This window comes from Cyanistes caeruleus, chromosome 10, assembly GCF_971803275.1.
Source record: "Cyanistes caeruleus chromosome 10, bCyaCae1.hap1.1, whole genome shotgun sequence".
Lineage (NCBI taxonomy): Eukaryota > Metazoa > Chordata > Aves > Passeriformes > Paridae > Cyanistes > Cyanistes caeruleus.
In genome coordinates this window covers 24,729,175-24,754,483 of record NC_141710.1, presented here as the reverse complement: position 1 = coordinate 24,754,483, position 25,309 = coordinate 24,729,175, and the positions used below count along the sequence as shown (strand labels likewise).

The window sequence follows — 25,309 nt, the reverse complement described above, 5'->3', positions numbered from 1 at the left end:
AAACAATGTGTAGGATGAAAGTTGAACGCCAAGTCTGTCACTCAGTGTTGCAGCTAAAATGACCTGAGTGTCTGTTTCCTGCCATGGCTGAGCCCACTGCCTCTCACAGCCCTGCCCTCAGTGGTCCTGGCTCTACATATGCTTACAATCAGATTATTTAGTGCCTTTACAGCACGGAAATTATCATAGGATAAAACTGGGACACGTTATATTGGGACTGTTCTACCGGGACAAAGTTCTGCTTCATGTCAGTGGAGCATGAAGTGGGTAATTTTCCATGTCTGCTGCCTTCTTTAAAAGAAATCAAATTATTATCTCTCTTGTTAAAAATTCAGGAGAAAAGAAAGAATAAACCAGTGGCTGCCAAGGCCATTTTCTGTCTGTTCTGCCTGGACTTTTCCATAGAGATTTTAATTTTTTTTTCTCAAATATCTGAGGGGCTGAGCCCCTAGTGCCCCTCTCTGCTCAGGGGCCCCGTCAGCTGCACAGAGCCTGCGAGGGGCCAGGCCAGAGCAGAGCCCACCCTGCAGCGCTGAGCAGCCTCCTCTGGCCTCCATCCAGGGAGCCCTGTGCTGAATCCCACATTTCTGCTTGTGGGCAGACTGTAAAATTTCCTCTTGCCTCGGGATCTCTCCTTTGAATCAGGCACAGTCCCCGATCACAGCTCGCCTTTGAAGCCCAGCTTTTGCAAGGCAAAGCAAACCCATGCAGATGAAGCTGCAGCAACACGGGTTCACTCTGTTTTCAGCTTTATCATCACAGGCTGCCAAACTCATGCCAGGATATCCTGACAGCAGGGGATGGTCCCTGTTCCAGGCACATGGCACCCCCTGAGGATGGAGAGGGCTTTCCCTGCAGGTAAGGAGAGGAGACTTGAGGAGCCTTTGCTTTGCACGTGGCAGAGTAGGATGGTGTGCTCCACTTCCCTTCTTTCTGCTGTCCCTTGTGCTCCAGGGTTTGGCAGCAGCCTGTTGGAGCTGGGGGAACAGAACTCGGAGGGTGTGGAGTGGTTTGTACGCTCCTGGAACAATCCCCTGCACGAGGCAGTGAGCTCCAGAGGCAGCGTGGAGCACAGCTCCTGCATCCCTGCTCGGGGGGCAAGGCTGGGCTCGGGGGCACGGCTGGGCTTGGGGGGAATGTCTGGGTTCAGGGGGCAAGGCTGGGCTCAGGGGGCAAGGCTGGGCTCGGGGGGAATGTCCGGGTTCAGGGGGAATGTCTGGGCTCAGGGGGCACGGCTGGGCTCGGGGGGCACGGCTGGGCTCAGGGGGCACGGCTGGGCTCGGGGGGAATGTCTGGGCTCAGGGGGCATGGCTGGGCTCAGGGAATGCAGCCACTCCTGTGGTCTCAGGCAAAACAGCACGTGTTGCCCACATTTGTGCTGCTGCTTTTCAGCACTGCCATTGCTGGTGGTCTCTTGGGCTGGGGTCTAAAAACCAGTGCAGCAGGATGTGCTGTGGGGAAAGAGCAAAGAAATTGAAAGTGAAAACCAAAATGTTTAAAAAATGCAATTTAATTGCTTACAGCGATTCGAGTGTTTAGGGGTTGGCACTCTGGGAGTAGAGTTTACACACCAAAACTGGTGTGTTAATAATGGTCAAATAATAAAATGTGCACCAGAATGGGGTTTTAGTTTGTTTCGTTTTTGAACATGGTGCAAAGGCTCATAACCTTTCATTTAAAATCTTGGTATTTTGGTGTATCAGTAAGACACAATGGGTTAGAAGGTGCCCTGGCATCCCCGAGCAGGCTCCAGCACAGACGTGTTGCTGGCTGCTCCCAGGCTGGAGCAGGTCAGGACGAGCTGACACAAGAAACACTGAAATGTAGGGAGCTTGTCATAAAAACAGCGCAGAAGAAATGTGCAGGTCTGATGTAAAGAGAAGCTGAAGGTAACCTGTAACTTAACTATTGTTCACATTATTTACAGGCTGGATGTCCCTTTCTGTGTTTTGGTGATTAGAGAGCAGCTCTCAGATTTCCTAAGAGCCCGAACGTTATTACAACAATTGCTGTGTTGCTTCATTCTGAAACGTCTTCACTGCCATATTTAGCAATGTGAACTGCAAGGTTGAAGCAGATTCATCACCTGGGCAGTGCACAGGATTGGCTGTTTCTGTTTTTGAAGCAGAAAAGTGTCAGCAAGATCAGAGCTGGCAACAAGGGAGGATTCTGCAGTGTTTTGGCTGCAGGTGTGAAGGTGGAGGTGCTTCTGTCAGGGGAAGAGCCTTGGAAGAGCTGACATTTCCCCCTTCCTGGCGTGGATTACTCCAGTCACTGTGTGGTGCCTGTCACTAACAGGGGAGCAAGGAGGAAAGCAGCTAATTAAGAACTGATTTTAAAAGCTCAGTGCTTTTTCCCTCTGCACTCAAGTTCCTCAGCGTGTGCTGATGAGGGAGTGTGTAGTTCCAGTGTCTGGCTGAGCCTGTCCTGGTGCCTTCAGTGCCCCCTGTGCCCTGCTGGCTCTGTGCATGTGCCATCATGTGGGTCAGACCTTGGCTGCTGGACTTGTCTGCCCAGCTCTTGTTCAGGATGCAAATCACTGCTTTGCAGTTCTAATTAACTGAAGCACTGTTGTGTGTTGTGAGGGTTTTCTGTGTCCTCGGAAGTGTGGGAGCCTGCATGGAGGGCTGAGTGTAGCTGGCCAAGGGTTAGGATGTCTCTGAAGAGCAGTTTGTCTCTGGGCACTCAGGAATTGCCAGCCTGTCCTTCTGAGGAGAGGCAGTCCAAAGAGGGTGCATGTGTTAGGTGAGGCTATAAAATACTTCCTTTTTCTGAAACACAAGTAAAATAAAAAATTTGTATAAGCATTTATGTACACAAATGAGTGATTTCCTATTAAACTCACCTGCTGAGTGCCCTGTAGTTCACTTTTCAGGAACCCAGTGACCTGTAGAGATGTTTACAACAAGTGTTGGTACCTTCTGTGAGGAGCTGGCCCGGGGGAGCTGGGGACAGGGATTTCTGCAAACGGGCTCAAAGCCTTGTGCCAGTTTTCAGTTTCTGGGCTGTCTGGAGTGAGGATAAGCCATGCAAGGGAACATTCTCCTGTGGGAAGGGAGAGCTGCTGCTGCCTCATGGTGTGATGGGCTGGAGGGAGCACAGTGAGGTGGGAATGGTGCTCGTGTTTGCTATGTGGGGCAGTGAGGGCTTTGCTCAGGGCAGTACCAGCACATTCTAGGTGGGTTGGGGGGACAAATCAGGGGGTTTGGGTGTTTTTTGCTGTATTAAATATACTAGTAAACTTTGCTAAATTCCATAAATCCCTAGGCTGCCCTGAGGAATCTGCAGAGCCCAGGGAGCTCCATGGCACGCTGCTGTGCTCCCTCCCTGTGCTCTGGGCTTCTTGCCAGGGGAGACCTGCTCTCCAAACATGGTTCTGTTTGATCCTGTGAAAAACAAATTACTCCTTGGGGTGTTTTGTTGAACCTTAAAAAACAGAGGCCTAAACTTTGAGGCATTTTAACTTCTGTTTGATTTCTACTCCCTCTGTAGGCAGTGATCTAAAACTTTGTAGAAAAAAATGTGCAAAATCCCAAGTGCTAGAATTCGGGGACCTTTTTTTCCCTAAGTGGATCAAGCAGGTGTTCTGTCCTTGCAGTCACCTTCACTTTGCTACACTTTGGTAGCTTTGGCTCCCTTTTACCTACCTAAGAAGCAATAGCTGAAAAACAGATGATTAAGACTCCTCAGAAACCTTTGGCACACCCTTTATTTAAGGACCAACTCATCCCATTTTGTGGTTACACCCACCCTAACACACAGGCTCTCAGCCCTGAGCTGTGTGAGCTGCCAGTGTGTGTGCACAGCATTGGATGAGCCTTGGTCAAAAGCAGAAATCAGAAAATAAAAGAAATTTCTATTCTTCAGCATCTGCTTAGTTTCTCACTGCCACACTGCTCTGGAAGTCCAGAGCTGGATGCAGTCAGTGCTGGGATCCTTGGGACCTCTGTGTTTGCTGTGCTGGTGTGATTCAGGAGGAGGAGGGAGGACTGAGGTGCAGAGTTCTGTCCTGAATCCCTCCCCACTCTGTGTGAGATTTGAAAGCACAGCTTCAGTGGGCAGCTGCTTTGTGGAAGGTCACGGCTGTAGCTGTTCACAGACCCTCTTTTCCCAGGGTTTAGCTCAGGCTCCTCTGTTAATTGTCATGCTGTCTCAACAGGTTGAGAGGAACACTTCCAGCCTCCTGTATGTTCCTCTAATCAGTTGCTAAAGTGCTGGCTATTCCAGCAGCTAAGAATTTCCTATATTGTTAATCCTGTTAACAGTTTGTGTGTGCAGAGAGCCTTTAATGCAATAGCATTTAATCTAAGGGGTGGACAATGAGGTAACACTGGTTTATAGGAACATTCAGAACCAATTGAAAGCTGATTGGAGATTAGTTCAGTTTCCAGTTAGGAAGGGTGTTACAGCTGTGGAAGGTGTGTAACATGTCTGATGAAGAAGATGTAGTGGGTAGAAGTTGCTAAATAAGACATACATCTGCCCATGTGGCAGAAGCTGGGGAACCCCAGAGGCTGATGTAATTAAGGCACAGCAATGTAAAACAGCTTTGAAAATATCAGGCTGTATGGAGCAACCTGCTGGATTGGGTTAGGCTGCTGTAACCAATGAATTTCTAAAAATAGCAGTCAAGTGGTGATCAAAGTGTCTGGCACATGTGAAAGTGTAAAGCTGGCAGGAGAGCTGGAGGAGAAGGGGTGGCTGGGGATAAGGGACACTGCTGTCTTGAAATAGTGACATAAATTCCAGTATCTTGGATTAGAAAGTAGTTTCTGTCCAGGCACAGTCCCTGTGGGATGGCCAGGGAAGAACTCTGTGAGTGGTCTGGTGAGCTGGCTGGAGAGGGATGCTCTGGATGGGGAGGCTCAGGCTGTGTCCCCTCTCCTTTCTCTTTGCCTGGTGCTGGCAATGCGAGGGGTGAATGTGCCACCAAGGGGGACATCTCTGGTGCTCCTCCCTGGTGGGGCCAAGCACCACATGGCTCTGGGGCCCCCTTTGTGGGGGATGCAGCCCTGGGTGCTTTGGTGACCCGGACCAGGAGCGTGTCCTGAGGGAAACTGGGCTATTGCCTCCACCAGAATCCTGCTGGGAGCAGAGAGGAAGGATGGTGAAACTGGGGGTGTGAAAATAATTCCGTGTGTGAGAGAGGCAAGGAGGGGTGGGAAGGGACCGTGTCCTTCCCTTTGCTCCTCCTTTTCCCTACTCTGGATGTGCAGCCAGGCTGACACTCGGGTTAGGAATTACTGACATGCACAGTCAGCAGCGCTGGGGTTTGCTCCCAGATAAAGCTGAACTGCCCTTTGGTGCAGCTGGAGTCAGTAAGCTGCTCAGGTGTTAGCAAGTGAGTTCTTTTAGTTTAAAGCAGATATAATTAACCTGTGGATTGTCTCAGGCAGTTTGAGCAAGAGACTTTTGCCCATTAAGGCTGTGCAGTGAGTGTACATAGAAAATCCATTTTGCTGCATTTATTGAGTGTTAATATGACTCGGCAAAAACCCTTTTGTGCTATTCAGCAGAAGTAAACCAAATTATTTTTCAAGTTCTCTATGAACATGCAGAGTAGAGTGTGCAGTTGAAGGATCAAGACTCAGTAGGAGACACTCGTGTGTCCAGTTCAGTGTTTGGGTTTGTCTGGACTGTTCTCTGAAGAGCTTTTACCCTCCTGTACAACACCTTCTCCACAAAGGGCTTGCACAGGAACATGTAGATCAGGGGGTCCATGCAGATGTTGGTGGCTGCCAGCCACAGCGTGCTCTCCTTGGCCACGAAGAGCTGGTTCTGCAGGCGGCAGTCCATGTGGGCACTCGTTTGGCTCAGGGTGTAGGGGACCCTGCTGAAGTGGAAGGGGGCAAAGCATAAGAAGAACACGGTGAAAATGATGAATACTTTCCCCTTGATCCGTTTTTCGCTTCTGTTGCCTTTCTTCTGTGTTTTTATGTAAGACTCATATACCTTTTTGGCAATAATTATATAAAATAGCAACATGAGGATGAGGACAGTCCAGAAGATGAACTGACAGATGTAGTTGACGGCTTCGTGCCATTTGAGTCCGAGGTGACTCTTCAAGGAGGCACACTTCCTCACGGACTGAGGCGTCGCTGTCTTGTTGGACAGGATCATGTTGGGCAGAGAGAGAACAAGGAAGAAGAGCCAGACCAGACTGGCCAGGATCTTTGCTGAGGTCAGATTTTGCACCCAGAACTTCCCAAAAGGTCTCACAATCTTGAGAAATCTGTCGAAAGCAATGAGCCCGAGTAGCACTATGCTGATGTACATGGTGTCATAGAATATGACGGCTGAGAAGCGACAGACAACGGCTTTGAGCTGCCACAGTCCCAGGCCAGAGTCTGTCAGGATCTTCAGAGGAAGCATTAGGGTCATTATAAAATCGGAAACTAAGATATTTTTCAAGTAGACAATGAAAGTCGATGTGCTTGGAATGTGGAAGAAAGCCCAGCAGGCCAGGCTGTTGAGCACGAGCCCCAGGAGGAAGATGAGCGTGTACAGCGCGGGGAAGAGCAGGTGGGTGATGGTGGTGTCACGGGGACACTGTGCAGAGGAGGGTGCTCCACTGGTGTTACCAACACTGCTCGTGTTTGCAGAGTCTCCCATCGCTGGAAACAGACTTGGGTGGAAAAGGAGGGAGAGAACACAAAACACAACCTCCTGTATGCAGTGTTACGTGTTCCTTACAGAAACTGCAAGTTTGCATGAATAAACACAAAACCTGAGCATGTGTTAGACACACCAAATTCCCTTCTGATTCATGGGAAATCTAAATCTTTGCTGAAATTTAAATTCTTTATCAGCTAACATCCACTGAAGAGTTAAAAGGGTTCATACTTATTTTGGAGGCCCAGGGTAATGTCACAGCAGGGTATAAGAGCAGACTGCCTGGAGTGTTGTTGGTCTGCCCATGGAAATGTAATTTAGCATTGAATAGAAATGTTACAGCCGTTGCCCAAAAGCCAGACACTTCTGGGTGAGTGACTTCTGGTAATTCTTTCCAAGCACCCACTGTTTTCCTGTCTCAGCACAGCTTTAGACAGCATTTCCAAGACAGATGTGCACAGGTGGCTCCCAGCCCTGAGCACCAGCTGCCCAAGCACCCCCAAGCACCCCCAAACACCCCCAAACACCCCCAAACACTCGGCCCGTGCAAGTACCTGGGCAAACCTGCAGCTGTTGCAGAGGCCTCTGTGGCTGTCCCCATCTGCTGTTCCTCTGCCAGCAGAACCCTCCAGTGGAGTGCTAAGAGTGGGGAAATGTGTAGAAAGATGAGACCTTTTTCTGTTGGTGTGTGGTTTCCTTCCTCATTTTGACTTGTGGCCTGAGTTAGTCATGTTTGCTATTGCTTTTGTCTCTTCCCTTTCCTCTGAATGACAGAGCACATCACCTTCTCATAAACTAGAAAAGGAAACCTGACCCTGTCTCTCAAGACAGACACATTTCTGGGTCTGTGTGTGTGTGGGGCAGAGCTGCTACACCTGGCCTGGTAGGAGTTTCCTTTCAGTGTTCCAGGATACCCCTCGACTGTAGCTCCCAGTTGTTGTTTGTGTGTGAATTCCATGTTCTGGATGTCACCAGTCATTGCCAGCGTGTTACAAGGGTCTTCTCAGAGCCACCTTACAGTGGGGCCCCAGCTCCAAAGCCACGTGCACCAAGGTGTGCCTGGTGTTACTGACACACGCACCTGAGCTTGGCCTGGGAGCTGCAGAAGGGATTCCCGTGTATCCAGGGGATGCAGAAGGGATTCCCGTGTATCCAGGGGATGCAGAAGGGATTCCCGTGTATCCAGGGGATGCAGAAGGGATTCCCGTGTATCCAGGGGATGCAGAAGGGATTCCCGTGTATCCAGGGGATGCAGAAGGGATTCCCATGTATCCAGGGGATGCAGAAGGGATTCCCGTGTATCCAGGGGATGCAGAAGGGATTCCTGTGTATCCAGGGGATGCAGAAGGGATTCCCGTGTGTCCAGGGGATGCAGAAGGGATTCCCGTGTATCCAGGGGATGCACTGTGCTGCTTACAGCCACTGCTGGTCCTGGAGGAGCTACTGCTGCGTGGGAAGCTGTGGGTTGGTGATGTGTTTGTTTGGTGTAAGGCTGGAATTTGGTGCATTTCCCTGTGAACAGAGCTGTTTGTGTAGGGTTATTGCTGCCTGCTGGTGTGACACTGTGGCTCAGGGCTCGCTGCCACGCGGGCAGTGGCTCCTGTTCAGCTGTTTCCTGGGGCAGGGTGGATTGCTCCATGGACTGCCCAGGCTGTAGCTGTGACAGGGAGTTTGTGCATCGATACCTGGGACATTTTGGTTAATGTAGGTGCTGGTGTCAGTGTTGAATGGCTGCTGAGAGCAAACAGCCTGGAAGACAGCTGGGGTTAGGTCACGCTCAGCACTGTCACCAGTGTGATGTGTCCCTGGCTGCCCAGCCTGCCTTCTGTTCACCCATGGTGGCCACTGAAGGGTGTCAGTGCATTGTGATGCCCCAGGACTGATGGCCATGGCAGTACCTTCCATGTTCCTTGAGCTGTTGATGCTGTTCCCAGCTGTCAGAGGCAGCAGGTACCAGGTACCTGTGCACTCCTGTCCGTGCTGGCTCTGGGGCACAGGCGTGTCTGTTGTCTGGACAGCTCTCCAAATCCAGGGATAGCAGCTCCTGGGTAGCTGCCACTCTCTCTCCGTGTGTAGGTGCAAAAAATGTGTGGAATGAGTCAGTTCTCAGGTGGGAGTGGGGCATTTGGCACTCCCCTCCCTGGGCATTAATGGGAACTGGCCTGGCCTGGGGCCTGTGGGCTGGCGGGGGAGCAGGACCAGGGTGGCTGGACACTGTTTCCAAGGAAATTCTGCTGCCCTGTGCTCTGTGGGGAACCCCAGTTCCTGATTGTATCAGCTGGAGCAGGGCACGGAACAGTTTGTGGCAGGGTGAATTCATCCCACTGGGTTACCAGAGATGCACAAACCCCAAGGCTGAGGGTAACAAGTGAACTGCCTTTTAACTTCTTAGGAAATTGGATTTCAGCTGTAGAAGTGCCCTGGCAGGCAGGGACACGTCCTGGGAAGGATGGACAGGCAACGGCTGTGGCAGGATGAGCTCCTGTGAGATGGGGACACACACACTGCTCAACTGGAGCTGTTTGCAGTGCTGATAAATGAACCACAATTTATTCCAGTAGCCCACAATCTATTTCACATGCAATTGCTGTGATACCTCAAAATGTCATGTACTTGAAAATACTTCCCTGGTTTATTTCAAGTTTTCCAAGTGCAAAAAAGGAAGTGGTTGAGTATTTTATATAGTGCAAAAAGCTGCCCTTAATCATCAGTGGTTACCATGAGCCCGTCTTTCCCCAGGATCTCAGTATGATGTAAATCGAGTGTTTGTATGTTTTCTAATATAATGTTCTCTGTGAAAACATACAGTTTTGTTTATTTATGTAGTAGGGGGAAGGACTTGGAGATTTGATTAATACCAAGATAAGTCTGATTATGAAATAATTTCCTCTGACATACAACTATTAATTACTGGTCAATGGATTAGGAACTGCAAGCACAGAATGAGATAAGCAAAGTGTAAGCAAAAATCTGCACAAATGACTCCTCTACATCTGGCCTAGGTTTCTGTTTCTCTGCCAGTTGCCTACAAGGTGATAACTCCCTGTACAGAAAATGCACATCTCTGGATTTTATCTGCATTTCTCAGGTCCTGTCATGGACTTTACTCTGGCCCAAGCTTAGCTATTTCTGCAAAATCTTTACAGAATTTTCATTATATCATCTGTAGCATTTCATGATTCTGTTTTAAGTTGTTCCTCACAGTTCCACTTTTAAGTCCAGACTTCTTCCCAGCAGTTCTGACAGACGTGGAGGTTGGGGGCAGGGGAGCTCCTCTGTTATTTAAGCTTTTTGGTTTTGCAGGCAGTGGTTCCAGGGGGCTCGTGCTTCATCTGCAGGACTATTTCTAAAGAAGTCAGTGAAGTTCTGGATGCTCTTCATGGACTCGTGCTCCTGCCCCCCTCAATAAACACGAGTGGCCAGGAAGGGCCGTGTGGAGTCCTGGGATCTAGAGCGGCGTCTCGTCAGTGTCATCCCCCTCGTTCTGCCCCTTTGTCTGTGCCCTGAGCCCTGACACTGCCCTGTGCTTGCACAGCATGTCTAGCAAGGATTTCCTAAATGACCTGCAAAGGAAAAAGTATATGAATGGATCCAGGCAGGCATTGAGGGATGTCAGCCACAGCGTGGTCTCCTTCAGGTAGAACAGGGTGCTCTGAGCAGAGCAGTCAAACACATCTCTCGTTTGGCTCAAGGTGTAGGGGATCCTGGTAAAGTGGAATGGCACAAAACAAATAAAGAACACAGCAATTATTATGAAAACCTTGAGATTGACAGCCTTCTTGGATGCCTTCCCTGTGCATTGTGTCCTTTTGTAGGATTTGTACAGTTCCTTGCTGATGAGGATGTAACATACCACTATGACTGCTAAATTAACCCAGAAGATGAGCTGACAAATGTAGTTTACAATTTCATGCCAGACTAAGCCAAACTCGGATTTCAGGAGAGCACACTTCCTTACACTCTCGGGTGTTTTCTTCTTATTATTTAAAATCATGTTGGGTAAGGAGAGAGCAAACATTGATACCCAGATTGCTGTGGACAGGATCTTGGCAGCTAAAAGGCTGCGTGGAGTTGATGTTCTGAATGGGGAAGTGGCTTTCTGATAGCGATCAATAGTTATCAGACCAAGAAACAGGATGCTGATGTACATGGTGAAGTAAAACACAACCTGGGTGACCTGGCACACGAACCCTCGCAGGACCCAGGATACCAGCTTTGCATCACTGAGGATTTTAAATGGAAAAGTCAAGATCATGAGGAAGTCAGAAATGACAATGTTCTTGAGGAAGATGATGAAATTTGATTTACTGGATATTTTAAAGAAGACCCACATTGCCAGGCCATTCATAGTGATCCCCACCAGGAACAGAAATGTGTAGAGTAAAGGGAAGATGACTTGGCTGATCCTGCTGTCGCTGGTGCAGTTGCTGTCATTCCTGGAGGAGCTGAATTGGGCTGTGGCTTTCATTTGCATTGTAGTATTCCCTCTCACTGGAGAAACAAACAGGAAAGAAAAAAAAAGAACAAATTGAGAGTTTTATCTCTTATGAGGCTTCAGCCTTTTCAGTCAGCTTTGTATTGTTGTGTTGTGAACAAATGCTCTCAGCTGGCGGGGCCCCAGCTGGGCCAGGGCAGCTCTCGGGTGTGTGCTGATGCAGTTGTTTATGTGACTGTATCTGGGCTCTGCCTGTGTGAAATGGGCACTCAGAGGAGGTGATGTGCTCTCAGTTGATGCCCAAATCCCTGACAAAGCTTTATTTCTTCCTAGAAGGTAGAAAAAGTTGGCTTTTGCTTTGGAGAATGGAACAGGTTCATCTGGCAAGTCCATGCAATGGAAGGAGCCCTTGCAGAGCAGGGACACGTCCCCCTGGGGCAGGGGACCCGCAGGGGTGTGGGTGTGCCCTGGGCACAGGCTGCTCTCAGCCAGCAGCTCCTTGGCAGCTCCTCCAGCTCCTCACCACGGGACTGGGCAGGAGTGTTCCTGGGGAATCCCTCGGAGCAGGCAGAGGCAGCAGGAGCAGCTGAGCATCCCAGGCCTGAGCCTTAGACCATCCTCTGTGAGCTGCTTCCTTAGTCAGTGGCAGCTTCAGATTCCAGATGATGAACTGCTAGCTTCTGCTTCTGTTTTCTGTAGAAACGAGAGAGAAATGAAATTTTAGGAAATAATTAGCAGTTTGCTTCCTGCCTTTGACTGACTCCCAGAGGCACTATTAGAGGGAGCAGGGATTTGTCAGATTGTAAAACTGAAACAATGGGATTGTTTCCCCTCGGTTTCTGGCAGGGACAGACAAAGAGACTTCACTTGCATCTGCTCTTTTCAGGATGAATCCTTGAGCCATGAGTGTAACCAATTCCTGATTCTCCTTCGTGCTGTGGGTAAGGAGCATGATGAAGCAGGCATCAGCTAAAGAAGATTACCAAAGACACCCTTAAAATCCTGAACAAGAAAAGCACTACAGAAATGGGTGGTAAATGCTCTAACACTGCTGTTGGGGTGCTGGGAGCGAAGCTCACAGGAGCTGGGAGCTCAGTACATTGACTGGAGCCATGCACATCATCCTGTAATTTGGTTTTCCTCTGCTTGGCAGTCACTGGGAGAGAGGCTGAGCTGCTGCCCTGCCCATGGTGCCTGGGGTTGGTCAGCAGCCACCACAAATCCCAGTTTTCCATTGCAGCAAGTGGCTGCAAATGCTCGTGTTGGGCTGGAGCCTGGAATGGGAGTGATCCATGTCCCTTCCCCTCCTGGGAGCACTGAGGGACTGCTTGCAGCTCTTCTGGAGTGTGACCTCTTTTTGCTGGGATAAGCTCACAGCAGCTTTGACAATGTTTCATGCTCCAGTGTATCTGTCCCAGTTATAAGGGAAAACTGGGGCAAGTAGGGTTTGTCTAGTCATGAGTAAAACTTACTAAGATTTTTATTGTCTTTTAAATCTGTAACAATGGAAACCTGCTAGGGCTCCATTAAATATAAAATTACTTGGGTAACCTTTTGTATCCGTTCAGTTGAAGATGAAGGACAGAAGCCCAGGAAGACCAAACCAGAGGCATTTCTGACCCTGGAGACTGTTCACAAAGCTGCAGCAGTTGTCCTGTTTCGATCAGCATCAGGTAGTGTGGCACATGGTGACCTTCGGAGTGCTGCTGTACCTGAGGAGCCCTCAGCTGCCTCTGACTCTCGACATTCCTGTTCCCAGATCTCCAGCAGTGTCTGGAGCAGAGCACCAGCTTGGCCTCAGAAATGCTGTGCCACCTGCCCCACCACATCCAGCTCATCTCTGACCTCATGGAGCCAGCACTGAACATCAGACTTTGCAGGACACGTGAGCAGAGTTAATTCTGGGGAGTTGTGTCAGGACAAAGCTGCAGCAAGTTTTCTGTGAAGCCAGAAAAACCCCAAGATCTGGGCTGCAAATTCCCCAGATTTGATGCCATGTGCTTGCATGTGTTTTAGTTTCCCGTCCTCTGAAACAGAATGCCAGGCACTTCCCCATTCTCTTGTATGGTGGTAGTTGTGGAGAATCAATACAGGCATTTTATTTTTAAATCTTCCAAAATTAATAAAATTCTAGATTATTTAAACGCAAAGGATTTTAGGATGGGTTTTGCTGTTTTGGACTGAGCCATCATATTACTCAGTAACACATCTGATTGCCTGAAATACCATGGATTTCTGAGGAGTAGCTCTGAGGGATAGTTCTTCTATTTTAACCATTTATTTAGCTCTTCTCCTCGTTCTCTAGTGAATAGTGAATTGCCTTTTTGTCTGCCACACAGTTTATCCTTAATGTTTTTTGATTTATTTTTTTTTGGCTCCTGTTTTAGGTGCTTAACTTGGGCATTTCTTTCAGTCTGTCATTTGTGTGTGTATTCTCAGCTGCTGAACGAGCTGGGTGTGGTGGAGGCTGAGCTGCTGCTGGAGTTGTCCAGGCTGGCTGGGAGCCACAGGACGGGGCTGTGTGTCTGTGGCAGCACCACTCCTGCTGCTCCTCAGCTCCGAGCACACCGCACGGCTCCCCGAAGGGTTGGGGTCACCTTCGCCTCTCCAGAGAGCACTTTTGGTCTCCAGCTGAGCAGAAAAAGCCTTTAGGTTCAGGTAGCAGTGTTGCAGTGCTGGTGGGGGCTCAGGGCAGTGGGGAGGACGAGTCACCTCCACAGCCTGTGCCCACTGCCAGGGGCGGCTGACACCCACCCTCTGTAGCCCTGGCCAGGGAGGGGCTGTGTCCTGATCGCCTGCCCCACTGTGCCCTGGGCTCCCTGTGCCACAGGTGACACCAGATGTCACCAGCTGTCACCTGCTGAGGGTCTGTCCCAGCTGACAGAGGGGTTTGCACGCTCTGTGACAGTGTGGGACACACGGCTCGGCTGCACTGGGACGAACCTGGCACGGTTCTGTTTGCAGGTTTTGTGCTGTTCGGGTGGTTGATGAAGGAGTTGCTGTCACCCTGCTGACAGACCGACGCAGGCTGCTGGGGTTTCCTTTTGCTTTGCATCCCGTGGAAATCGCCAGGGCTTTTTCAGCCTTCGCTTCACTGCTGCAGCCGCTCTGCCCGTGCCAGGGCAGCGTGCGGTGCCGGGCGGGGCAGATCGCAGCCTCGGCTGGGCTGTGCGGTCCCGGGGGATGTTCACTCTCCTGAGGATGTTCTGTGTCCGGGGGATGTTCACTCTCCTGAGGATGTTCTGTGCCCAGGGGATGTTCGGTCTCCTGAGGATGTTCTGTGCTCGGGGGATGCTCGGTCCCAGGGATGCTCGGTCCCGGGGGATGTTCGGTCCCAGGGATGCTCGGTCCCGGGGATGCTCGGTTCCAGGGATGTTCGGTCCCGGGGGATGCTCGGTCCCAGGGATGCTCGGTCCCAGGGATGTTCGGTCCCGGGGGATGCTCGGTCCCAGGGATGCTCGGTCCCAGGGATGTTCGGTCCCGGGGATGCTCGGTCCCAGGGATGCTCGGTCCCGGGGGATGTTCGGTCCCGGGGGATGTTCGGTCCCGGGGGATGCTCGGTCCCAGGGATGCTCGGTCCCGGGGGATGTTCGGTCCCGGGGATGCTCGGTCCCAGGGATGCTCGGTTCCAGGGATGCTCGGTCCCAGGGATGTTCGGTCCCGGGGATGCTCGGTCCCAGGGATGCTCGGTTCCGGGGGATGCTCGGTCCCGGGGGATGCTCGGTCCCGGGGATGCTCGGTCCCGGGGATGTTCGGTCCCAGGGATGCTCGGTCCCAGGGATGCTCGGTCCCAGGGATGCTTGGTTCCAGGGATGCTCGGTCCCAGGGATGCTCGGTTCCGGGGGATGCTCGGTCCCAGGGATGCTCGGTCCCGAGGATGCTCGGTCCCAGGGATGCTCGGTCCCGGGGATGCTCGGTCCCAGGGATGCTCGGTCCCGGGGATGCTCGGTCCCAGGGATGCTCGGTCCCGGGGATGCTCGGTCCCAGGGATGCTCGGTCCCAGGGATGCTCGGTCCCGGGGATGCTCGGTCCCGGGGATGCTCGGTCCCAGGGGATGCTCGGTCCCAGGGATGCTCGGTCCCGGGGCTGGGCGGGTCTGTGCTCCCGGGAGCAGGGGCTGAGCCCGCTCCCCTCTGGGGCAGTTCGGGGGCTGCTCTGCCCGCAGAGATCCCGTCTCGGTTCGGCCGTGCAGCATCGGATCCCGCTCGGCTGGGGCTGCGTGCTGGCCTCCGGGGCTCCTGGCTGCGGCACAGGCAGTGCTGCATGGAAATCCTGCAGAACCTCAGCTGCAGCGCTCTGCGAGGATTTCTTTTGATGCGGGGAGAGGCACAAGCAAGTTTGAGTTTGTGAAGTTTTATCCTTGAATGTTCAGTTCCTTGATTTTTAAGTTAAAAAAGAATTCGGTTCCCGTATGCCGTATTTTTGGCTTTTACTTTGTAAAAGAGGAGTGGAAACCTTTCAGAGGCAAATCCACATCTTGTGATGCTCACAAACTGCCCCAGTTGCTGTTTTCCTTCCTGGTTTGTGTCCCTAGTTGGGGGCTGCATAGTTTAGATTTGTGGTTTCCTTTCACAGGGAGCAGGAAAGTATTTTGCAGTAATAATATTTTAATAGATTTACAGACACCTGGCAGCAGTAGCATTTAATCAGAAACACTGGGAAAAAGGAGTGGGAAATATAGAAGAACTACACAAATGTCTGAGCTCTATGTTAATTTCTTCTGCTTAGAAGCTAAAGTTTGGTAACATAATAAAAAAAACAAGTTTTGTTAACGTTACTCTACAATAACAAAAGAGTGTCTAGTAATAATACAAGGTATTAAATAATTTGTTAAAGATATGATACGCAGAACTTGTTTGGAAGCACCTTTTTTTTATCAAGTGGAGTTAGAAATTCCTGAAAACTGCTAATAGAATTTATGTATACATTTTGAAACAGCTATATTTAAGGTAATAAAATTACATTTATGTTGGTCTCCTTGCTACATTCAAAGCACTCAGCCCCACTGCATGTTCACAGAAACATTTTCAGCTCCTTTCTAGCCTGCTGTAAGCCCAGCTGTTTCTCTCAGTTTGAAGCAATAATAAATTACAATTCACAAATGCTCACATTTAGAGATGCACCCTCTGTGGATTGCTGTGCTCTGCTGTCCTCTGCAGTGTCTTCTGAGTGTGTCAGTGAGGGAGGGGTGTGTTTGGTTTTGTGTGCCTGGAACAGTTACTTATCATCCCTAAACTTCCTCTTTTTAAATAATTCTTTCACTTTTAAAAAAAATTCTATCCCTTGACCACTCCTTCAGCCTTGTCTCTGGTGCAAGCACTGTCTCAGAGTGGAACACTCCCTGGATTTCTGTCTTTGCTGTTGCACTGGCTGTCAGAGCAGAGGGGTGACATCAAGCACTGTCCTTCTTGTAATTAATTACCCTGCTAATGGCCTTGTCCTGCTGCCCTCCTGCCGTGGGCGACAGATGAGCCCGTGCTGGCTCTGTGGGCTCTGCAGACATTTCCTTTCACCTTTGGGTTCTGTGTCCTGCTTTTGCCAGCATTTTCATTTTCACCCCCGTTACTGGAAGTGCATTGAGCCCAGCACTCTGAGTTACTCTGTTCAGCCAGTCTGGGGAGGTCAGCAGGAGGGAGGGAGGAGCTGCAGACACTCACTGTCAGTCAATAATTTGGTATCTGCTGCTGTGCTGTGTCAGTCTGAGCAGCTCAGGACGATCTTTCCTTCTCTGAAGTCTGGAAATGAGGGAAGGTTCTGCATTAGGTCATTGCCCCCTGTTACGATGGGTGATTCATTAATTAAATGTGTAATTTATAGGTAATGGATTTTGTCTGCATAGATTTTTGAAAATTCTGGTTTTTAAAAGTTTTAAGAGTTTTTACTGGGGGAATGGCTTTAAACTGACAGAGACTAGGTTTACATTGGATATGAGGAAGGCTCCCTGGCAGGGTGGGCAGGGCCTGGCACAGGTGCCCAGAGCAGCTGGGGCTGCCCCTGGACCCCTGGCAGTGCCCAAGGCCAGGCTGGACAGGGCTTGGATCAACCTGGGACAGTGGAAGGTGTCCTGCCCATGGCAGAGGGTGGAACAGGATGAGCTTTAAAGCTCCTTCCAACCCAAACCAGGCTGTGATTCTCTGCAGTGTGGTGCATCCTTGGCAGGGCAGAGCAGCTGAGAGGAAGCAGTTTTGTAAGAGCACAAAAGGGAACATCTAAATGCAGCCAAACAAGTTTCACTCTGGAACAGAGAGAAAATAACTTGCACTGGGGTGAGTCAAGTCTGCTGTTTCTTAAACTGTTACATAACCCTGAATCATGCCCCAAATCTCACAGTACACTGTATAGGATCTCTGAAATCAAATTCTCTAGTGCCAGTTGATTTTGTGGCTTGTCTCCCTCCTGATGGCTGTCAGAGGGAAGGGTCCTGCAGTGGCTGCCACGGTAGCACAGAGCTGAGAAGTGTCTCACACAGCTCTGTCCCTGGGGCTGCTGCAGAGAGGTTTTCTCGTTGTTCACCACGGAGTAGCCGTGGGGTATTTGAATCGTGGGCTAATCACACTGCACATAAACACCCACCCTGAGTAAGGAAACACCGGTTCTGCTGCCAGGCAGTGCTCTGCTTTGACCTAAATATTTGTTGCTTACCAGGGCTGTGGGCTGTGTAAGTGCTGCTGCCCTGGCAGGACGGGTGGCACCGGGAGCCTGTGTGCGGAGCTGGCCGTGGGCTGCTCCCCTCGGCTCGGCTGGGCGCTGGGACAGCTCCGTGCTGCTCTTCAAACCATGCCTGGGGCCTCAACCACTGAGCTGCAGCGAGGATGTGATTCAGTATCTGCTCAATACCCGGGACACCTGTTTACCAGGTTTCCTTACAAAGGTAGGTGGGCTTCCATTCCACACGAAATGTGAAGTACAAATTCAGTCTTGTGTCCAGCTGAATTTTTAAGTCTTTTAATGAGATCCCTGATTGATTTTTTTATTAGTTTTTGCGTTTTCAGGATTAATGTAAACCTTGAGCAGGTTTTCTCTTGGCAGCTTTTTTGCTGTGTCTCTGATGGGATGATGCAGCCAGTCCTCAACAGGAGCAGGCAAAGCCGTGTGCTTTTCCTGAGAGGCTGATGGATGTGTTGATAACTGTCTCTGTTTTAAGGGCCAGGTTTTGGTGTTGGGCCCTCAGTTGTAAAAGGGGCACTATGCTTGGTTGTTTTTTACTCACTTGGTGTTGTTCCCAAAGCCCCTTTCGAGTCAGCAGGATTGGGGTGACGGATTTGATCCAATACCTGGTTCCATATATTTACCCTCAGTTTGATGGCATTTGCCTTTGGGAGCAGGTTGAAGCTGTGTCCGTGGGGACATTCCTGTCCTGAAGCTGAGGAACGAGTCTCAGTGTTACCTGGTTTTATTGAATGATAAAATTTCCTGAAGCTTTTGTAAGGTTTATGGTTTTTATTCCAGAATTTTGGTTTTTCGAATCGGAATTTGTTGAAATTCAGATAAGAGCTGTCAATATTTGCCATAAAATGCTTGGGGAACGCATTAAAAGGTACAAAGGGGACAAGTGCTTATGTGTAAATGTGCTGTTCCTTGCATGAGTGAATTCCTCAGTGCTTGTGGCAGGGGTGTGTGCTGTTGTGCGAGGCCCTGCAGCGTTTGTCCTTGCAGGTGAGTGACCTGTCCTTCCACCACTCCCTGGCCACGTTTGTCACCATCCTGGTCGCCCAGCAGAGCTTCTCCCTGGAGGCTGTGTCCAGCACCTTGCACTGCCTCACTGCTGCTAGCACAACTCCAGGAGAAAAACCCAGCATGAAAGACTTGAGGGTGGCTAAGAGGTGTCAGGGCTGGTGGCTGTGAACTTCCCCAGGGGCCAATTCCTGGTGCTGAAATCATTGCATTTCCATTTTAAATGGGGCTGTGAGGAAGAACATTTCCAGGCCTGACGCTGGGACTGGTGAGGTCCTGGGCAGATCCTTACGTGCATCTCCCATCCCCTACAGCCTGTGGGGACCTGGATGCCCAGCCTGGGGCAAGGAGGAGCTGCCAGCTGCTCCTGCACCTCCCAGGACACCCCAGGTGTGCCTCTTTCCCCAGCAAACAGGTGAGATCAGCTGTCTGGTCCTTCCATTGCAGAAAGTGAACCCACAATTGGTTTTTGATGGCTGCAGATTTTCATGGGTCAAAATATCCATAGTGCAGGTTCAAAATTGCAGGTGTTTCACTGCTGAGGAGTTGATACAAGTAATCTTAATTATTTGGGAAATGGTTTGGATGAAGGTAAAACTTGGATGAAGGTAAACAGGAATTTGCTGAAACTTCCTCATTTTCTACACCTGGCAGTGTTGAGAAGGGCAGGGGCAGAGGCACTAACAGGAATACACACTGTGCTGTTTGGGAGCCTTACATGGAAATGGAGAGTTGTGATTTCAAGCATTTACAGCAGTTAATTTTGCCTCATTTGTCATGCAGGTGAGGTAAGAGATGTAATTTCCTGAATCTGTGGTGTCAAAACCAACATAGGCTTCAGTGTCTCGTGGTTAAGTTTGCTGTTCACACAGACACAGTGAACCAACAGACTCCTTTTTCTATTTCAGTACCCACATCTTATTTTGGTATTAATCCATCATAACCACATATCCCAGCTGAATTAATCACTTACCTGTTAGGCTGCAGTTTCAATGTCAGAAGATTCAGTTCTTTCTTCAGTTCTTGAGCTTCTGTAGCTGTTCTAAGCTGAGGGGGATTTTGTACAAAGGAAATGTTAGTTGGTAAATAACACACATTTTTTACAAGATTTCCTCTTGTTTCCACAGAGAAATTGTTTCCTGGAATTTGTTCTTCTTGTGATGGTCACCTGTTCTTGTGATGGCTGTTGCTGACAGCAGCGCTGAAGTGGGAGCTGTGTGTGCAGTCTTGAAAGCGATTGTGATGCTTGGTCAGGGTGTGCAGAGTCCTGTGTGACGTGTTCATGCCAGTGTGGGAAACTGCTCCTGCTGCTTCACTGCTGGGGAATGCTCCTGGGAAGGCAAACCCTGAGAGCAGGGGAAGAATGTGGCTGCTGTCCCTGCTCCTGCAGCGTGTGGGGAGTGCAGACTCCAGGTCAGAGGCAGATCTTTCCCTGGTGAGTCAGACCCAGTGGAGAGGCTTTAGGCCCATGTAACTATTTCAGATCTTGACCCTGACCTCCACTCCTGAGTCCCAGTACATTTAAACTCAGGCAAGTTCCTCTCAAATATAGATAGGAAATAGGGTGTCAGGTGAGTTTTCTATGTTTTGCCACAAGTCCTGGGTGTCTGCCATTGTGGAGGTTGTAAAAGCATCACTCTGAACAGCTCTCCACGAATAATGAGTGTTGTTTTCCAAACAAGTAACTGCCTTTGGTTTGGCACAAGTTCAGCCTGTTGGCACCCTGCAGTAGTAATTCAGAAGTTTTACTTGCTTTGCTGAAGAAAATCATCAGAAAAGTGGCAGCTGTTGCAGTTCTGTGCTGAGGAAGTTTTATCAGAGCATTCTGGGATGGCTTCAGGTTCACGTGGCCTTGGGGCCACTCTCTTCATTGTATGATCTCCCTGCCAGGCTCTTCCCTCTCATCCTTCCTGGATAAAGGTGTGGGCTCACAGTAAGAGTGAGGGGCCACTGGCAAACTTATCTCTTGAACTACAGAATGTTAATAAATCAAAGTGAGAGACAGGACTTGGAAAAAGGGCATCTGAGAAGAGTGGGTAACTCACCCCTTCCTAATCTGCCAAAGCAATTCCTTTCACTCGCCTTTTCTGGTCGAGCATGTGGTGCCTTTAGTTGTGTTTGATTTGTATAAACCTTTTCCTACTTCTGAAATACCCATAGAAAGGTGCTTTGCAGCGTGAAGGCAGAGGACAGTAGTTTGGTGATGGCCTTTGGCCGTGCTGCAGTCCCCAGGTGTCCCTCCCTCCTTCAGCCAGGCTGGGAGCTCACCCTGCGCCTCTGCCCTGCCGGTGATGCTGGCAGCAATCATGTCAGCTTCTTGAGGAGGGAAGAATTCCATGTCAGAGGCTTCTTAAGTGAGCTCAGTGAGGAGGAAACCTGGGGTTCCTCTGACACTGAAATCCTGTGGAAAAGCTGTTTCCATTGAAAGCACCAGTCTGAGCAAGTACACAAGATGTGCTCAGAATGATCTGCCAGCAGGTAACACCCTGAAACTGCTCCCCTGTCCTCTTCTGGAGAAAGAACCTTATTATATTTGAGAAGTGTAATGTATATTTTGGTGAAAATGAGTGTTGAAGTCAGGCAGCTCTTGTTCTAATCAGAGCCTTTAGGGGAAACTTCCTTGGGACCTACTTCAGACCTCTAGCATGGATTAGAAACTTCAGCTGCCTTATCTACACCAAAATGACATCCCTGGTTAGTCAAAGCACTCTTGGAATAACCTGCTGTGTTCCTGGGTCAGGTGTGTGGGCAGTTGTTGCTCCCTCAGAGCCCCCTGAGCTGGGAGATGTCAGCAGCAACTCGTGCAGCTGGGCTGGCAGGGACTCTGCCCTCCTGGGAGAATGGTCTTGAATGCCTCTGCCAAGACTTCCTTTGACTAAAACAGAACCAGACACAGATGCAGCAGTGCCACTTAGGGGGAAAAAGAGTAGACAAAACAAGGAAGGGACTGGGGATGGGAAGTATCAAAATAACTTTACTAATGAAGTGCTGTGTTTGCTTCTCCAGAAGCATGTCCCTGCTGAGCCAGCAGCCTTTCCTGTCACTGGAACTCACTTGCCCAAAGGGTCAGGATGAGCAGAGGGAAGGGCTCCTTACATCCCTGCAGAATCAAGTTACTCAGGTAAGACCAGCACAGGGCCATGAGCACCCTTTGTCAGGTGGGTGTGTGTCAGCAGTTTTATGTGTATATGATGGTGTAAACCCAGGAAAATTACAGTGCCGTGCCTGCCAAAAGGAGCAGTCCCAGGAGGGGAAAATGGGGAGGTCTTGTTCCTCTTTTGAGTGTGAATACATCTTTTTTTCCTAAATTTGTTACAGAGAAATGTAATGAACTGGAGTCTGATTTCAGTTCTTTCTAGGAAAAACAATAAAGGTGTTAATTCTGAGAGCATGTCTTCCCAGTCCCTTGCTTGATCCTGGAAAGTTTTTATGAGTTTAAAACTGGCACAGATTAAGAATTTTGCATACTGTAAAAAGCAACATTCCTGGTCCCAGCCTGCCTGCAGCTCTCCTTTGGGTCTCTGGAGCTTGCTCACAGCCTCTGCTCATCGTGCTCCAAACCTGCTGCTGCCACCCAGTCCTGCTCCAGCCTCCAGCAGCTCCCCCAGACTGAACACATCCAGTGCCCAGAGCAGTGGGTCGTGCCTCCTTTCTCCGAGTTCAGTTTCTGTCAGCTGCTGTGACAGTGAGAATTGGAACCCTTGTTATTTCATATTGCCCCTCAGCTCAGCTCCAGGCTGTCACACACTTCCACATCCCAGGGAAATTCATTCCTTTGATGGTGTTTTCCCCCTGGTTTCTGCCACTTGGGTTTTCCTTCCACTGTCTGGGCTGTCCCCTGGTTTGCAGCTGGTCCAGGTTCCCTGAGTTTCTGGTCACTTCCCATCTAGGGCCCCACCAGATCCTGTTGGGAAGCTGTATCCAGTGCAAGAGATTTATTGGCTTACCAGTTGTGAAATAGTGTGTTTCAAGCACATAAGAAATGCATAACAAAGCTGATTGGTTTTTTTTCTTTCTGCAACAGGAAGATGCAGTCACACAAATGACAGCAGATCATCAGCTCTTTGCAAATGAACAACTTCCCACCAGTTTTCTTAGTCTGTTCCAAGCCTTGAATAGAGAGAGGGATAAAGAGGTCAATAATCTTTTATGATTCCTTATAAAGGCCATAAATACTTAGAGGGAGAACATTACAGGAAGGAAACAACCTTGGTTCAATGCTTTCCCAGATCCCCAGTAACTGGAGAGAAGAAGGGTACCAGGAGGATGTCAAAGCCAGGCAGATGATGCACCAAGCCCTGCAGCTGCATCTCAGCCTGGTAACAAAACTTGTGGCTATCCTGATGTTCTGAAAAGATGCAGCAGCTGCTCAGGGGAGGGTGGCCAGGAGCAAGGAGCTCCAGAGGGGCTGGCTAGCTGTTTTATCCTGAGTGCTCCCTGTGCCAGGCTGTGTGTGCTGCTCGGGTGTGCTGGCAGCCGTGCTGTGCTGCAGGAGGGGACATCTGACACCCTGCAGAGGAGGGGCACAGACCATCAGCCCAGGGATTGTGGATCTGCAGAACAAAGAGTGTGTCTGCATTGTTCAAACAGCTGATTTGTGTCCTTAGAGCTGTTCAGGTTGCACGGATGTATTTGTTACCTTTTTATCCTGTTACTGCTTGAGTGGGATTTAGAGATTCTCTGCTGGCCTTTCCATTCAGGAAAGCACTGGAGCCTTTATTCTCACTCCTCACCTGAGCATTCCCCAGCTGGACACTGATTCACTCTGGCTGCTGGCAGTCTGTGCTGAGAGGTGCCTTTGGGGCCCCTGCCATGGGCAGCTCTCTGGAATCTCCTGTTCACAGTTCCCCAGGGTAGCACTTGTCTTTACTCTCTGTGAATTGCTCAGCACCATGCTGGGTGTGCTGAGATCCTCATCAGTGGGATGCTCACCTCAGGCATCCCAAGGAGGACCTGAGGAGAACAAAAGGGCTGATGTGAATTCAGCGAAGAAATGAAAAATAAGTGTCATGTATGTAATTTACAGCATTTCCTTTGAGTTGCTTTCTGTGCTTATGTTTTAATCCTGTCATTCCTAATGTCTGGGAAGCCCTCTTGGAAAAACTGAAACATTACTAGTGATAACAAGGAGAAATAGAAGAAAATAAAAATACAGGAATGTGGGAAGAGAGTTCTAGGACTTTCTTTGTATTTGATTAAAACTGGGAACCCTGCAAGGCAGTTACTTTTATTCAAGTTTGGGACACTGAACTTGTATTATGTACTTTTTATGTTGCATTTAAAGAAGAGATGAAAAGAAAACTTATCTTCTTCAAACAAGGAGAAAACCCCAAAAACCTTGCAAAGCCACTTGCTTAAATTTAGTAGAAGTACAAGGAAATGATTCATGCAGAAAGTGGATGTTTTCTAATAGCGAAAGCAGGGTGTGCTGTGTCCTGTCCCTGTTTCTGTCTGTCTGTGTTGCTCCCCAGAAGGAGCTGGGGGACAGGAGCTCAGCCCAGGCTCAGTGTGACAGACCCCGTGAGCCCAGCAGGATCTGGCTGCAGCCACAGGGAACTGCCAAGAGCCATCACCTGCTTTCATCTCACCCTTTCCATCAGCTGCCAGCGTGGGGCTGCAGGCACAGCCCGTGCAGGGCTGCAGAGGCTGGGGCAGAGCTGCTCCTGCCCTCTCGCTCCCCAGGAAAGCTGCAGCCCCAGAGCTGGGGTCCCTTGCAAAGGGGAGTTTCTGTGGGCAGTGCTGCCAGCTACAAACAGCTGCAGATGGCAGAGGGTTTGGTATCAAAAGTGTTTCTGTTTCTCTCCAAGAGCTGGAGAGGGACTTTGAACCAGAGCCTGGAGGGACAGGACACAGGGAATGGCTTCCCACTGCCAGAGGCAGGGATGGATGGGAGATTGGAAGGAATTGTTCCCTGGGAAGGTGAAGCCCTAGGGCTGGTTGCTCAGAGAAGCTATGGATGCCCCATCCCTGGATAATTTTTTAAAGTGAATTTATTTGAAAGAGAAGGATAGAGCTTAGGGATAGAGCTTTCCATTCTGCAGAGTGGGTAGGTGTGTTTTGGCAATACAGTGCTTGGGTTTCCTCCCCTTATTTGAATGTGTAAACTTTTAGCAAGAGATGTAAACTTTTATTCCTAGATAAGCAGTTTCTGATAGATATTTATCTTTTCTGCCAAAATATCATCAATGGCACTTGTGATTTTTAGCATGTCTATAAGCAAATGCTACCATAAAATGTAATTGCTTTTCTCGAGTGGCAGCCTGGCACAGAAATTAAAATCCCACTCACGTGCATTTAGTGCATTTTGTGAAGGAGAAACAGCTTTACTGTTTTTTTCTGACTCAAACAGTGACGTACAAAAGAAATGTATTGTTCAGCTTCCTTACATCCTGACTTCCCTTTGATTCCAAAACAGGGTCTTCAGGTGTCAACCAAACAAAAGGTGTTCCCTTGGGATTTATTTGAAGGTGACAAAAATGCTCTGTCCTGGGCATGGTTTGGGACTGTTTTTGTTGACAGGAAAGTGATCAAACGCAAGGAGCAGCAGCATCTGCTGTGGTACCACACCCAGCCCAAACACAAACCTCG

The 25,309-nt window shown here is 49.6% G+C and overlaps 2 protein-coding genes and 2 long non-coding RNA genes across 10 annotated transcripts; 2 read left to right on the top strand and 2 right to left on the bottom strand.

The window, feature by feature from the left end:
- Positions 1 to 5,450: 5,450 nt before the first annotated feature.
- On the bottom strand, positions 5,451 to 8,517 carry P2RY13 (purinergic receptor P2Y13). Of its 4 annotated transcripts, none has more exons than XM_086843371.1 (5): positions 8,298 to 8,377; positions 7,694 to 8,136; positions 7,167 to 7,251; positions 5,953 to 6,625; positions 5,451 to 5,833 (listed from the first exon to the last, which is right to left on the bottom strand). In XM_086843371.1, exons 2-5 carry the CDS (start codon positions 8,118 to 8,120, stop codon positions 5,615 to 5,617), a joined length of 1,404 nt encoding a protein of 467 aa, XP_086699497.1. In that variant the 5' UTR covers positions 8,121 to 8,136; positions 8,298 to 8,377; the 3' UTR covers positions 5,451 to 5,614. The 4 variants fall into 4 exon arrangements, with proteins under 4 accessions (XP_086699497.1, XP_086699498.1, XP_086699496.1 ...); XM_086843372.1 differs by having other exon boundaries at positions 5,451 to 5,830; XM_086843370.1 differs by having other exon boundaries at positions 5,451 to 6,625.
- Positions 8,518 to 8,595: 78 nt separating this feature from the next.
- Positions 8,596 to 13,997, top strand: LOC111933251 (uncharacterized). The gene is made up of 4 exons (XR_002866598.2): positions 8,596 to 8,684; positions 11,934 to 12,080; positions 12,616 to 12,720; positions 12,807 to 13,997. It is a non-coding gene; the product is annotated as an uncharacterized LOC111933251 (long non-coding RNA).
- Positions 9,134 to 19,969, bottom strand: P2RY12 (purinergic receptor P2Y12). 4 transcript variants are annotated; one of them, XM_086843375.1, is made up of 5 exons: positions 19,890 to 19,918; positions 19,695 to 19,768; positions 17,690 to 17,848; positions 13,991 to 16,782; positions 9,134 to 11,740 (listed from the first exon to the last, which is right to left on the bottom strand). In XM_086843375.1, exon 5 carries the CDS (start codon positions 11,084 to 11,086, stop codon positions 10,061 to 10,063), a length of 1,026 nt encoding a protein of 341 aa, XP_086699501.1. In that variant the 5' UTR covers positions 11,087 to 11,740; positions 13,991 to 16,782; positions 17,690 to 17,848; positions 19,695 to 19,768; positions 19,890 to 19,918; the 3' UTR covers positions 9,134 to 10,060. The 4 variants fall into 4 exon arrangements, with proteins under 4 accessions (XP_086699501.1, XP_023788487.2, XP_086699502.1 ...); XM_023932719.2 differs by lacking the exons at positions 17,690 to 17,848; positions 19,695 to 19,768; positions 19,890 to 19,918 and having other exon boundaries at positions 9,134 to 11,103; positions 11,571 to 11,740; positions 16,157 to 16,683; XM_086843376.1 differs by lacking the exons at positions 17,690 to 17,848; positions 19,695 to 19,768; positions 19,890 to 19,918 and having other exon boundaries at positions 9,134 to 11,103; positions 11,571 to 11,740; positions 13,991 to 14,652.
- LOC111933252 (uncharacterized) lies at positions 17,113 to 23,891 on the top strand. Its single transcript, XR_015274302.1, has 5 exons — positions 17,113 to 17,313; positions 17,693 to 17,918; positions 19,849 to 20,156; positions 21,728 to 21,842; positions 22,746 to 23,891. It is a non-coding gene; the product is annotated as an uncharacterized LOC111933252 (long non-coding RNA).
- The last annotated feature ends 1,418 nt before the right edge of the window (positions 23,892 to 25,309 follow it).

Bases quoted from the DNA above. Each gene is read 5' to 3' on its own strand.
- P2RY13 (XM_086843370.1), bottom strand. From the start codon at position 8,120: ATGCACCAAATTCCAGCCTTACACCAAACAAACACATCACCAACCCAC. The intron at 7,252-7,693 runs GTGCGTGTGTCA...CCCCACTCTTAG, and splicing joins AGCTCCCAGGCCAAGCTCAG to CACTCCACTGGAGGGTTCTG. The intron at 6,626-7,166 runs GTACTTGCACGG...TTTCCACCCAAG, and splicing joins ACAGCTGCAGGTTTGCCCAG to TCTGTTTCCAGCGATGGGAG.
- P2RY12 (XM_086843373.1), bottom strand. From the start codon at position 11,086: ATGCAAATGAAAGCCACAGCCCAATTCAGCTCCTCCAGGAATGACAGC.